This window comes from Haliotis asinina, chromosome 7 (genome assembly GCF_037392515.1).
Source record: "Haliotis asinina isolate JCU_RB_2024 chromosome 7, JCU_Hal_asi_v2, whole genome shotgun sequence".
Classification (NCBI taxonomy): domain Eukaryota; kingdom Metazoa; phylum Mollusca; class Gastropoda; order Lepetellida; family Haliotidae; genus Haliotis; species Haliotis asinina.
In genome coordinates this window covers 1,407,167-1,421,293 of record NC_090286.1, presented here as the reverse complement: position 1 = coordinate 1,421,293, position 14,127 = coordinate 1,407,167, and the positions used below count along the sequence as shown (strand labels likewise).

The window sequence follows — 14,127 nt, the reverse complement described above, 5'->3', positions numbered from 1 at the left end:
GGAGTCAAGTGTTACAACGAGACAGGGAACAGAGACGGTACAGACATACCTGATGTTTTGACGGCCACGTGTTCTGGTGAAGGGCGCTACCTGGTCTTGTACACAACAACTGTCAACAACGAACGAACAGGCACAACCGTACCTATCATGGATTTTTGTGAAGTGGAGGTTGGTGGTAATAAGCAGGATATATTATTTGGCAACTTCTGTCATTTGATGACGTTTTCTGAACTACATAAATATTGCATTGCAATATCTATTTGCATAATAAATTCTTGTGACTAAATCAAAGTTACATGAAACGGAAACTCCATCAACAGGTATCTGAATGCTCGAGAACCAGGCGGAGTAAACCATTAGTTGATACACCATTATGGGTCACAGTTTTCCGAACAACGTAATCGTCATGGTAACGATGTCGACGTAACGTTTACTGAATATGTTCGTTAAGGCAAAAATGGTATTTCTGGAAACATACCATATGTACTATTTTCCTTTGTTCTAACTCTTTCCAGCAATGGCGATGACGTTTATAGCATGTTGTATTTCCATCTAAGTGTGTGGCCCTGGTACTTTCGGCGCTGACTGTGACAACTACTGCTACTGTGAAGGTGATGTGTGTAACTACGTAACCGGCGTCTGTTGAATGTGTCTACCAGGCTGGCAAACAGACATGTGTTACACAGGTGTGTAGTTACAGATGTAACAGAGGTATTACATCTTCAGATGAATAAAGACAGATAGCTGGGGGTTTCATGGGATAAACTCTCTGTCTGGGACAAGATGGTCTCTCACAGTAGATATACTCTAGCAGAAAACATAAGCAAGGTTGAATTACTAATAAACAGTTACAGGCATCTGTAACCCAACAAACGTACCATAAGAGTGTTACATGTAGAAAATTGTTGTATGCCATGAGAATTATTTTTTCTGCGTGCATATTACAATCCCACATATGGCGTACTTATGTTCTGTCACAGATAAAAATCACATATTTAAAGGGAAATACGCATCTATAATATTACTCATACGAATAAACTTTGGCACATGAGAACCTCTCAGGGAGGCAGCGATTATCAAAATCTGACTATTAATATCACAACCAAGTTTTATGCATAATATCGACGTAGGGACAGGCAGACAGACGTGCGCACGCACTCATACTCTTATGTCTTGAGCAGACGCACTTATACGTGCCCGCACTACCTGGTATGCACTAATAATTCTTCAAGCACACAAGATTTAGTGTTCTCAAAAACTAATGATACACACATACTAATTACAAGTTGATAGTCACTACATATTAAATGTTTACATTACATTTCATATTGTGAACTATTATACACACATACAACTAAGATCAAAAATAAATAGTTAACTGGACAACAGAGTTGAGAAGGCAGCAGTGACCAGAAAAGACAAATGTTGGACTAAAAAATCTCCGGATTTGGTCACCGGCTACAGAAATAATAGTTGTGGTTAGACTGGAGACTGAAAAATAAAACCGCTAATAGAACCAACTTGCATAACGATCAAGCGATTAGTGAGTGTTTGGTGTAGTTTAAATTTCAATATCCATGCTTACTAAATTATCTATCTCCTAAAGCAAATATGTTCGTTCCAGTTTACACTGTTGGCAGTTATGGCACAAACTGTATCAAGTTGTGCACAGACAGACACTGCAAGGGCGACAACTGTAGCGGTGACCACGTGACAGGGACGTGTGTTGGCGGCTGTGCGGCAGGATGAGATGGAACAGACTGTATTGAGAGTAAGAGAAATGCCGAGATGATTCTGAAACTATCTCTCTGAACAATCTACTAATTAACGAAAACGGAATAAGGTTATTATTCTAATAAACTATAGACGGACTCTTCAGAATCTTAAGACCGATTCGTTCAAACAATAATATAAATTTCTTTGCGAGTTTTTATTTCGAAGAAAGTACACATGTTAGTTAGCATGACATACAGTTTAAAGTGACACTTAAACAACAAATAGGTGTAGTAGGAAACAACATTTAGTCAAAACCACAGCTGATTGTTCAAATGTGTATTCTTCAGTTTGGGAACAACATAATACTCACAACCATTATTGACGGGAAATACAGGTTCCTCTGTAAGTCAACTACTGGGACATTATGCTGTAACACAAAATGATCGAAACTACTGTGACATTATGCTGTAACACAAAATGATCGAAACTACTGGGACATTATGTTGTAACACAAAATGATCGAAACTACTGGGACTTTATGCTGTAACACAAAATGATCGAAACTACTGGGACATTATGTTGTAACACAAAATGATCGAAACTACTGGGACATTATGTTGTAACACAAAATGATCGACGCTTTCAACGTCAGGGTATGGTTCAGAAGTGAACCGGTTGTGGTTGTGAGTTAGCGCATGGCCAGTGACTTAAACATTCTTATACCACTATCCATAGCGTCCATGAGCAAGTCTCCATTCATTTCGAGACAGTGAGTGGTAAACTTTATGTAGATAAATTATAAGGGAGAAAACAACCGTATTCTTCACATGTCACACTAATTCTGCATCCCATGTCCTCACTTCAGAATGTATAAACTCATATGGAGAAGGCTGTGCTTACCAGTGTTCCTCCAGGAAGTGTAATGGCATCTCGTCTTGTAATCACGTGACAGGGAAGTGTGAACGTGGCTGCGTACCCGGATGGAAGAATGTTGACTGCACAGAAGGTCAGTTCTCAGATCATTCCTTGTAACATTTCTGCCACTCAAGAATGCACATCTTGAACAGGCCATATGTTGTTTTCCTTTAACATGTCCAGCATGTGACCAGGGCCGAGCTAACAATTCGGGTAACAACAGCTGTAAAGGTCAACTCCAAGAGTTAATTTGACCGAGAAACATTCTTGTACCAATCGTAGAAGATCACTGGTCGCCATTCGTCCTGAGGGAATGACCATAGAGAATCGATCTGGTTTCTGTCATACGGTAACTCCATAGTCACCTCGAAACCACCTGGACGATACATTTGATGTTCACACATTTTTCATAGACTTGTTTCTAAGTGTCCTCAAACAGTTAGACAAAAGTGTCTATTACACGTTAAGTGTGTGTTGCCTGTTAGCATTCTGTGTCACACCTTGAGACTGCAGAATGGGTCGAAACATGCAGATATTCCTATGGAAAAGTCTATTAACTACATTTGAAGACCTCCCTTTTGAATCTCTCACCAAATAGGTACGTGTGATGTAAAACATAATTGTATCTTTTTTTCGGTTTTGTTGCAATTTCCCACCTGTCCTGTGCTTAACTGGGACGTGTCAATATCGTTGTACAAGTGCATTACACCCAGTTCCTTGGTCGTACTCGCATCCTTTTGTTACGGGTTTTCAAGGCTTCAGTGCAGTGTTTACATTACGGAAACATAGAGATTGTTTCTATGCTGTCATCTTTATTTCTAGTTTCTTAATTTATTATTTTTTATGGTTTATTTATTTTTGTCTATTTATTTAGTTAGTTAGTCGGTTATTTTTGAAAACTGTCATTTCAATTTGTTAAGTGGTGCTTTACCGGCTTGTGCTCCTTTAAACGGAGCCATAGAAATTATTTTTATGCTGTCATTTTTAATTTTGGAGCTCCAGACTGTCCATTCCTGCTTTACTCTACAAACGTTGTATCAGTCACAAGTTTTTGAAAAACAAGTTGAAAAACCATACTCAGTCTGGTCATCCATTTGCGTTTTGAGTACGATTCCGACTCCAATGATAAGTCATTTTCAATTTCAAGCAGTCCATCATGTTAATATTACTATTAGCAAACCAACTTCTGACTCACAAGTTTGACCCGAGATTGTGAACATCAACTTGTCGAGGCCTCTGCAGCTTAATCGCTTAAACTCCAAATTGGTGACTTTGCGAGTTTGAAACCTCCCTGAAGAAGAAACAAGACTTTCTTCAGTGAAAGAGCCCGTGAGTGAAAGTGGCGTCACAGCAGGCTGGCTGATGGTTACTTCCGTCCAAATTATGGTGAGGGATTCTAAAGGGGCTCCTGTTTGGAAACACAGTGGACACTCATCATTTTCTTTTGTGTATAGCTTGTGTCCAAGGTGTGGAATATGGGATAGGATGCACCAAAACCTGCGATAACCGGATGTGCCACGGAGATGCGAGCACCTGTCCCCAGGATACAGGCCGGTGTACAGATGGATGTCAGGCAGGGTGGGAGGGGAAAGACTGGACTACAAGTAACAGACATCAGAAAGTATCATGCTTCACTGAATGATATTTCCCATGATTCATGTCCAGAGAAGCATGTATTCTTACCACACATTGCTGCATGTAGTTTCGTCCATAGACCTAGACTGATTTTTGTTAACTGAATTTTCTAGTCCGTCTGATCATATCAAATATTCACGTAATATCCATGCAGACCTTGCTACAACACATTTGGATATATGAGCTTAACTTCAGAACATATTATCACGGGCATTTCAGTTTTGATATTGGAATCTAAATGTTGGTATATCAAGAGTCACAAGCATTATTTCACATTACCAAATGTTTGAATAAGTCGTACTCGGCTGCAAGGTTCATGCAGTTTCATGCTTTACACATTATTCGGTCAAACAATGTCTACATCTTATCTGCCTCCTCTATGTCCGAGCCAGCTCCCCATGGCGGGTGCCGGGTAACCGTAAGAGCTCGCCAACAACCCGTTAAGGACCCGTGGGGATATTTCGTCCATCCACCCGTTTGCCTTGGGTTGCGGCCCTGTGTCAACGGAGGAAGGGATCCTGGTGATTGAGGGCACTGGGGCTTTTAACTGCGTTCCTATTGCCCAACACACCACTCTTGCGTTGACTTTACCTGGACGGTGGGTTGAATGGGCATGGTTCATTATTGGAGGATCTTCAATACTTGTTAGGCAGGATGTTATCCATAGTCCTATAACAATCACAACTAATCTCCCAATTGTTGCAGTGAGACTTTCTCTTCATGGTACCTTTCCACTATGCTCTCTGTATATTCCGGCTTCTTTAACACTCCAATAGTCTGATCATGAAGCTCTCTATGACCAACTTCCTAAACCTTGTATTATAATGTGATCTCAAGGACCATAACCACATTTGGGGTGGTACAATCACTAACTCAAAAGGTCAAATACTGGATGATTTTATCTCCAATAACGATTTGTTTATACACGATGACGATTCAAGCACTTATCTGGATCCTGCAACAGGCACCTACTCTTCTCTAGATTTGTTTCTCTATTCTGGGTTACTTAATGAACTAATGCCCGGTCCACAATGACCTTTGTGGAAGTGACCACTTTCCAACTATCTTAGAAATTAACCCGAGTCGCCATCACCCAACTGTCCAATCTTAAATTACTTTAAAATACTAAAAGCGAAGGCACATCGTACCTTAAAACAAAACAAACGGTAATCTTGCAGAAACTGTGTCTCCAACCTTAATTCACGTAGGCCAATGTCCAAGGTATAGAACGTGATTTAAAGAATTAAAGGCAAAGGTTCAAATCACCATCTTAATTATGTCCCTGAGTTTCAGAAATATCAGAAACAACAGGAAAAGTCAAAACTTTCTTGACGTGAGAAAAATATGCATACCATTGAACGGCAACCGTAGTTATGCTTAAACAAAATAAATGAATGGTGTCTTGAAAATGGCTTTAAATTTTCTAAATCCAAAATGAATGTATACGTTTTTGTAGAAAATACAAGCCTCAAAAGGCCCCAGACTTATCTTTACATGTAAAGGAGGCCAAGTTCTTGGGTCTAATTCTCGATTCCCATTTAACTATTTTGCCGCATGATTTGTGGAAAGATTTTTTAAAACTCAAAGTGGACAGGGGATCAAGCTGTTACTAATTTATACTCTAATGAATCTAACGATACACACACACACACACACACACACACGTGTGTGTGTGTGTGTGTGTGTGTTTCTTCAATCCCACCAATGTACAGATGGGTGTGAGGACGGCGGAGCAGTGGCCACTGTGGTTTGGATCCAGAACAATATCTTCTGGACTACCAGATAACGTTCTATTTTCACAGCTGAAGCAAACACATAACTGAAGATTTATACCTGGCAGTTCAGATTATGAACTTAAATTGTTGTGACTGTATCGTCTCGGGGGGTTGATGTAGCATAAAACTATTGTCCTCCTGAGAGCGTCCCCAAAACCTTCAAAGTCAAGTTTGTTCCACCATACTTCTTAATGGTAGTATATTTGTTCTTTTATATTTCGGCTAAATTTTCGTACGATCGACAGCGGCTGAAGGGATGGTGTAAATCCAGCCAGGGTCTATGCAGGTAGCAAAAGTAGTGTGGGTCGCCATGGCCCTTGGCATAGTGATCTACTTTCAGTTGTTGGCGATGTCTAGCCCATGTTTTATATTGTATTGTTTGCTTTAAATGAAATATTTTAATTCCCACTGATAGTTTTATATTTAGTGTTTTACTGGCCATCGTTGACAGATTTTACTCTCCCTCGTGGTTTCATTTTTGTGTAAACTGTTTTCGTCACGGTATGGCTGGGATATTGCCGATGTGACGTTAAATATTAAATAACTCACTAACTCACTCCCAATAATCTAGCCATTTGTTATTCAAACTAGGGTTGTGTCGTGGCTTGGTGCTTGGGCGGAAAGAACCAAGGCTCGATTGAATTGGGTGCAATGTATGAAACTCCTTTCTGCTGTCCGCCTCCCTGTATAGGATCTGTCATTAGGATCTGTAATGTTGAAAGTGCAGACCTGGACCGTGTGCTGCCATGAATGGAATAGGTTCGGGGATTAGCACCTGATCATGGTACCCTGCAGCAGCGGTTACGGGCAATCCAACAGAAAGCACTATGACTTCCGCCCACAAATCTGTCAACTTCCTGTACACGACACTCAGCATGACGTTCACGGCGTCGCCTCCATACCTCCATCCTACCACTAGTGAATCTGAGGGTAAATGTTAATTCATTACTGAAGAGAACTTGATTCCAGTCTCGAGTTGGAGATGTCGCCGGGCCCGCAGCAAAAGCAAACGTCGATGTGATGGCGTCAAAATGGTTCCTCGATATTGCTGGCAAACACGAAGGTTAGCAGCTCGCAGCTGGTTTCGAGTGGCTTGCGCCAACAGTCGACACCTAAACAGTCGACCCCTTCTGGATCCTGTAGCCACAAAAAAAGAACGGTTACGGTGGTGACAAAGCACATTTTGAAGTTCTCCTTTGTAATGTCACACGTGGTCGACCTGGCCTTGGGCAGTCTGCAGTGGTTCCAGTCTCTTCAAGTCGAACCTGTAAATCATAAACATTCGATGGCTACACCCCACTGTCCTTTCAACATGACGAAGTGTAGTGATTTTTTCCTTCGACATTCAGAAAACGCTTAGGTCAATAAAATGATGAACAACCGAAAATACCGAATCGCAGAGTTTGGATAGTATTACGGTATTCCGAACTGTTGGCAACATACCGCGGTTCTACTAATACCTCGCATATTGTTGACCTCTGAACAATGGAGCTGCTTTTGGCAGATATTGATTTGGGTCTAAACAACAATTAGACACACTCTACGACAAGTGAGGTTAAGTTACCTGACGTAACCCCTGATTACAGTTTAGAGTTACCAACACAAAACGATGACATGCAGACCTATGCGCCGTTGTGCAATGCTACCATAGCGCTAGGGGGACCATAACTCCCATTGCTTGACATTGACTTAAGGTAATCTTAGTGCTGTGGTTGTTTCTTTCAAAGATACCATGTCCAAAGACCATCATACGATCAATATCAGTTGTAAATGTGGTCATGGTAAATGTGGTCTTAACTTCCACAAGGGGTGCTGCAAGGGGATGTTTTAAGTCATGCACTGAAGTTCCCCAGATATAAATAGATGTTCCTGATAGTCACACACTATTTTTCAGCATGGCCACCCGACCAGAACAGATCATGATCCAATTTGGTGGACCTTCAGTTAAATCAGGGAACGAATGGAGTGAGTTTGAGTATTTAACAATTTTTGGGAGATTTTTCGTTTATGGCTGAAATACCAAACTGCTAACATAAACGAACACTATTGGTAAGGAGAACATTGGGACGAACATAATCAGATTAATATACCAAGGAGGATGATAGGGGAGAGTCATTATTTACAAAATAGCATCCAATAATGTGATACATCCAAACTTGACAACTGTTCAGAATCAAAATCTTTTATTGTTTGAAATTCTCATTTAAGTGGTGAAGAGTTTACCTGGAACCGACACGGGAAACATATCTCCTTTAGCAGCAGGATTTATGGGAGCCGTTGCCCTGCTTGTGGTGTTGGCTGTTGTGGCGGGTACAGTGTGTATATGGAGGAAAGGAGATTTCAGGTACGCTTCCATTTAGTTATTAAATGCGGATACGGAGAAAACGTCCCCCGCGAAAACCGACCCCTCAAAAATGAAGAAAACGGCCACCGTGCAGGAGGGAACGGTCTCTGAACCAAGAGAAATGCAGGTGCTGCATGTCACTGCCAAAATTGGGACAACTTGTGTGACCAATTACAATCAATTAAGGTTCGTCAGTATGGTGGTAACTAATGTTTGTAGAGTAAGTAGTTTGTAGCAACAGTTAAGATGAGTTAGGTCCCGCCAGTAAGGTAGTAACTGGAACATACTAGAAAAGGAGGCTGTTTTATGAGATAACTAATTTCCGGAGTAGATGAAACAGGAAAGTTCATCTCACATACCAGAACAGATTATATATAGATACTGTATTTCTCGTTACACTTATGGAGCAGACGTTAAGTGAACAAGAATTGCACGATTCGATGGAGGTGCCAGGCTGTAAAGGAAAAATGTCATGCGACTGATGACGATACACCCCGCTACTCCCTGTGTGCTGACAGTCGTGAGAGAGCGAAAAATACTTTCACAGCTGACTGCTGAGTAATGATAACATGTTCTTCAGTGTGTTTACTGACTAATTTTTTAATTGGTGACGGGTGAAGGCGAAAACCCGAAATAGTCTCCCGTTATTGTTGAGAAGCTGATGACAGAAATGTTTGACCCTGAGCAGCCAGACGGCACCCATTTATCTCAGTTTAAGAAAGAACTAAAATATTGTTATTTGATAGATAGGATTCTTATCTATTCTAGGTGTCTCCTTAGTATACGTATCACCACATCTATTATCAATAACAAGAAGCTATGTAAAAAACAAAGCACTATAATATATAAAATACATGCAGTTTTCTGTTTTATAAAATGTTCGTTTTCTCTAAACCCAGAGGCCGTTTTCTCTAGTAATGGTAGCCATTTTCGCCGAATTTTATTCTGGCCTTTTTCACTGGGGTCCATTTTCACTATAGCTCTTTAATGGGTAATTAAACTTATTACAGTATTTGTCCACTTGTTTCTGTCGAAACCATAGATATGTAAAGTATTTAAATACGAATGACCGCGATATTCTCAGTTTGAGTCTCATGTTCAGCAATATATTCCACATTTTCAAATCAGGATGGCAAAGACGGCATCCAATGAACCGGCACCCCGAAGACAAACCCTGACCCACCTGTAGAAATCCCAACATGTAATTTTCTGCCTGAACATGACTACACCGAGCTGGACACAGAGCATTATGAGGCATTACAGTCTAAAGTTCATTAATGGAACAGTGATGTCCGCAATATGGACAGAGTCTGTGTCCCCTTTGTCCTATGCTGCGGTTGGAGTGGCGTTTTCTGGTCAAGGGGGTGACATGAAGGAAATGGTGCCATGAAGATCGGCGACCGTGCCAGGAACTGACTGCTTAGAGGTCCTTTTAGGATCTTTATATGATGGGAGAGCAGCTCATTAAACGCGAGGACGAGTGACATCTCAGAAACAGAATGATGTTTAGAGAGCTCATGGTCACTATACGTTTTTTAAACTATAAGGATCAAAAACTTTTCTATATCTATAGCAAACGTTTCATGTGTGGAATATTTATTTACCGAGCAGAAAAGTCAAAACACACCCTTGCATCGTCTCTGGGATGTTATTTTACGTAAAAAGCGTCATGCTTTCAAACTTCCAGGCTCATTTGTTTGAATACCAATATATAGAACATTTAGTCTGCGAATATAAGAAAGACTTGATCTCTGAGACATGGATTTGGTGGTACATTTGCTGGCCGCAGCAATATATGTCTATTTTCAATAATTTTATTAGAGGTTTGACATTACATGCCAAGAAGTTTTAAGCAATGAATTTCTATGTTTACTTTTTTTAACACAATGACTTTAACTGTGACACTGTTGATGTTAGTAGTTGTTTGGATGAAGTGATGTGATGTTTTCTTTGTTGCATTCTCAGTAGGAACAACTATTTTGTGCCATTTACAGATGAACTGTAACAGTTATTGATACATGTTCACGAAAATTAATTACGAATAACACACATTACAGACACATGTAGAAGCACCTCTTCTAGCAGAATTGTTTTTTAATTATATTAGTTTACCTCATCATATCGAATAAAATTATATAACCTTACTTATCTTTTAACATATATATTGAAGCAAGAACTACCCCGACACGCTACGCAGTGATTAAAGGAGTCAACTATACATCAACTGCTTTGTCACAACTTGAAGGACTGTACTTACAGCATGGTCCTCCTCCAGAGATACACCACGCCTGTCACTACAGTCACGACTAGTATCGTCGTCAGTGCTGCCAGAACACCAGTCTCCATTGGCGATATACTGCCATTTTCTGGGGATTAAAAGCAGTGACTGAATGTGTTTTAGTTTTACGCAGTTTTTAGCAATATATTTTGTTTGTCAATATCACGACAGGGGTTGCCAGAAATGGGGTTAACACATTGTACCCAGGTGGGGATGCGAACCCGGGTCCTCGCTACTGACGGCACCGGGCTAACCAAACAACCGATCCTGCGTTACGGATTCGTTCTGATCCTATCTTACTCGTCCCGTCACAGTTATGACATGTACCAAAACAAACAGCCAGCAATCGCATAATACGCAAGGTCTTCTGATGTCAAAAATACAGAGATTAAAATTGTCAAAATCACAAATGCCACCAAGCGTACTGGTTTATGGTGATGTTGTTTTGGGCATGTTCGAACTATCGGGAGTATTTTATGCTGTTGTAGCGGCCACAATATTTCCGAGTCCCGTGCTGGGATTCGAACCACAGACATTCCGATCCGAAGTCGGACGCCTTGTCCACATGACCAAAGAGGTTAACCCCGTCAGCAAGCTGACAAGGTAATGATGCCATCTGTGGGATGGTTCCACGCCCTGATACACTGTATTATACAGACATGCACGTGACATTCAGGGAGTCAGTGATCATCTCCCTCATCCGTATAGCTCTATGACAAAGTGCAGCGAATGTGCAGGCAGTGTCTGTGGAAATAGGGTCAAGCTTTCAACGCGCGCCGCGTATTTTTAGATTTGAACAGCTGACACAAGTCATGAAAATTGAGCCGTGTGATCAATATGAGACAGTGAATTTTAAAACAAAACGAAACAAGTTAGCTATCATCTACAAAAGGGAAACGAGTTAGCTATCATCTACAAAAGGGAAACAAGTTAGCTACCATCTACAAAGGGAAACTAATTAGCTATCATCTACAAAAGGGAAACAAGTCAGCTATCATCTACAAAAGAGAAACAAGTCAGCTACCATCTACAAAAGAGAAACAAGTCAGCTACCATCTACAAAAGGGAAACAAGTCAGCTACCATCTACAAAAGGGAAACAAGTCAGCTACCATCTACAAAAGGAAAACAACCACGTGGCGATGTACAAACACAGCTGTACATCTATATGTGACGTAAGGTGTACAAGCGCAATACTATTTTAGTCAGTTAATATCATGTATTGGGAACTTTAGTATGTGTGTTGGTGAGATGATGTGGTGAAATATAGTGACAGATCTGCAGCAAGTGTTTAGTTCTGACTAAATAGAAGTGAGTTAGTGAGCTACGTTTTACACTGCTTTTATCAATATTCCAGCAATATCACGGCTAGGCACACAAGAAATGGCCTTCACACATCGTACCCTTATGGGGAATGGAACCCGGGTCCTCCGCGTAACCAGTGAATGCTTTAAGAACTCGACCATCCCTACTGCCCCTAATAAATAGTATAAGAGAAAGTATTATTATGAAAAGTTTAGGATAACAAGACGACTAATGAAGTGTCGTAATTAACCCGTTATCGTTGTAATGACAGCGTGCTGATGTATGTGCCCAGTTATTTGGTTGTCAAGATGCACTAGCTAAATAATATAATGCATTTGTCAGCTTTGTTGAGGTTTTTGTTTTAGGTCTTCAGGATCACACAGCTGCTCCTTTTGCTCTCAGGCACCATGGTGTCTGGGGTCAACGAAGAGAGTTCAGCTGTGTAAGGAAGATGGTTAGTTCTTCTCTATTCTCGTCCTCGAATGTATGCTGATTTGGTTAAGGTACAAAAGGTCACCTGTCTGCTTGTGTCGTTTAGCTCAGATACTGTTTTGTTGTTGTTGGTGGTGGTGGTGGTGTCACAAGGTCCTTTGGGGTAGCAGAAACAGAAGTCTGCATGTGCCTGTGACCATTCCTGGAAGACAGCTGTATGTCATTTACCAGAAGTTACTATCAGCTTCATGTTATTATCCATATATCGTAATAAATCAATAAACTTCAGGATTAGGAGTGAATTAAGAGAGGTATGGATGTGCCCCATAAAGTGTTTGAAGTGGCACGTCATGTTTTGTGTCGTTTATTGCTCAAAGTGCGATAAGAAATGTCCGCGGTATTTTCAAAGATAGATTTCTGCCGGTCTGTAAATGCCCATGAAGAAACTACTGCATTCATCATCAGTATTTATTCTGAGAAAACATTTAATGTCAGCAAATTCCGACTGTCGGGGTGACTGGGACGTCCCCATGGCGGAGTTGTGGGAGAAGAACTTATTTTGTCTGAATGAAGTCCTCATTGAAAACAAAATATAACTACAACCAGTAAGGAAAAAGATGTATTTATTGAACGTCAAATGCAACCAAAAATCAAACATAATTAAAACACATTTATCACTTATTCATGACATATAATATACATTGCTGCTTTTAAAAAAACAAATAAACAAAATTATAAGCGTACAATCGCGATTCAAAAGTGCAATATTTTGTACTTGGGCTTACTTCCCCCGAAACGAAGCCCTCGGGAGACCGAACCCAGTCATAGTGGGTGGATATGCACTCAAGTGTAACGACGGCTTCCGATTGGCTGTTTCATTTGCTGATATGCTGAGGGTTCATTGTGTGTACAGAAAGATGATCTGTTTGAGGTGCATTTTAGAAGTATAGCCAGTCACAAGAAAGTAAGATTCTTTATGGATAACAACTTCTTTTTGTGTACTTGATGCGTCGTTTCAGTATGGATTCATATACTGTTGTCAAACAAAATCATATACACTAAAAGAAATCGTTATCCATGAAGAATGTATATAGAGATGTTGGGTTTGGAAAATACATGTTCTCTGAATTTGCGTTCGATCCAATCAAATATCATGTCAGTAGAGATGGTAAACTAGTGCGTGGCTGGAATCTTTCCAAGTACAAAGCAGGATTTGAGTTTGCACCAGTTTCCGTCAGATCCAGTCATCCGAAAAAAATGAATGTAGTTTGTTTGCAACCCACAGACATAAAAACATGTCATGTGTATCACACATAATTACATAATGTGACAGACACGGGACTCGGGTGCACGAGTCGTAAATCAACTTGTTTTCTTTATGTCGTATAGTCTGATAGGTTCTAAGTTTAAATTGCACGTGGTCAATGATTGAAGCTGTGTATTGCATGTTGTCTTTAGCGGACAGGCAGGCAGACATATAGGTGTGAATAAACCAGACAATGAGCTTTCTCTGTGACAGAGACTGCTTACCACAATCAACAAGGTTTTTTTTACGTAACGAGTAGATTATTTACTTGTTTGTGTACACAACCAAGATTAGACTACTGCTCACGACCTAAGACGTTGGACATGCATACTGTTTCAAGCTCCCCGAACCTATTCACTGCGCACGCGTTATGGACGCAGCGCAGCACAGCAGTTGAAACCAGTTTTTCCCCCAGCGCTGGG

The 14,127-nt window shown here is 40.6% G+C and overlaps 1 protein-coding gene across 1 annotated transcript in view; it reads right to left on the bottom strand.

Annotated features, from left to right (window-relative positions):
- Positions 1-7,067: 7,067 nt before the first annotated feature.
- Positions 7,068-14,127, bottom strand: part of LOC137291151 (multiple epidermal growth factor-like domains protein 10) — a 38,145-nt gene continuing 31,085 nt past the window's right edge. Inside the window, exons 14-15 of the mRNA XM_067822438.1 lie at positions 10,643-10,751; positions 7,068-7,178 (exon numbers count right to left, since the gene is read on the bottom strand). Coding sequence (XP_067678539.1) covers positions 7,068-7,178; positions 10,643-10,751 — 220 coding nt within the window. The remainder of the gene's footprint in view (positions 7,179-10,642; positions 10,752-14,127) is intronic.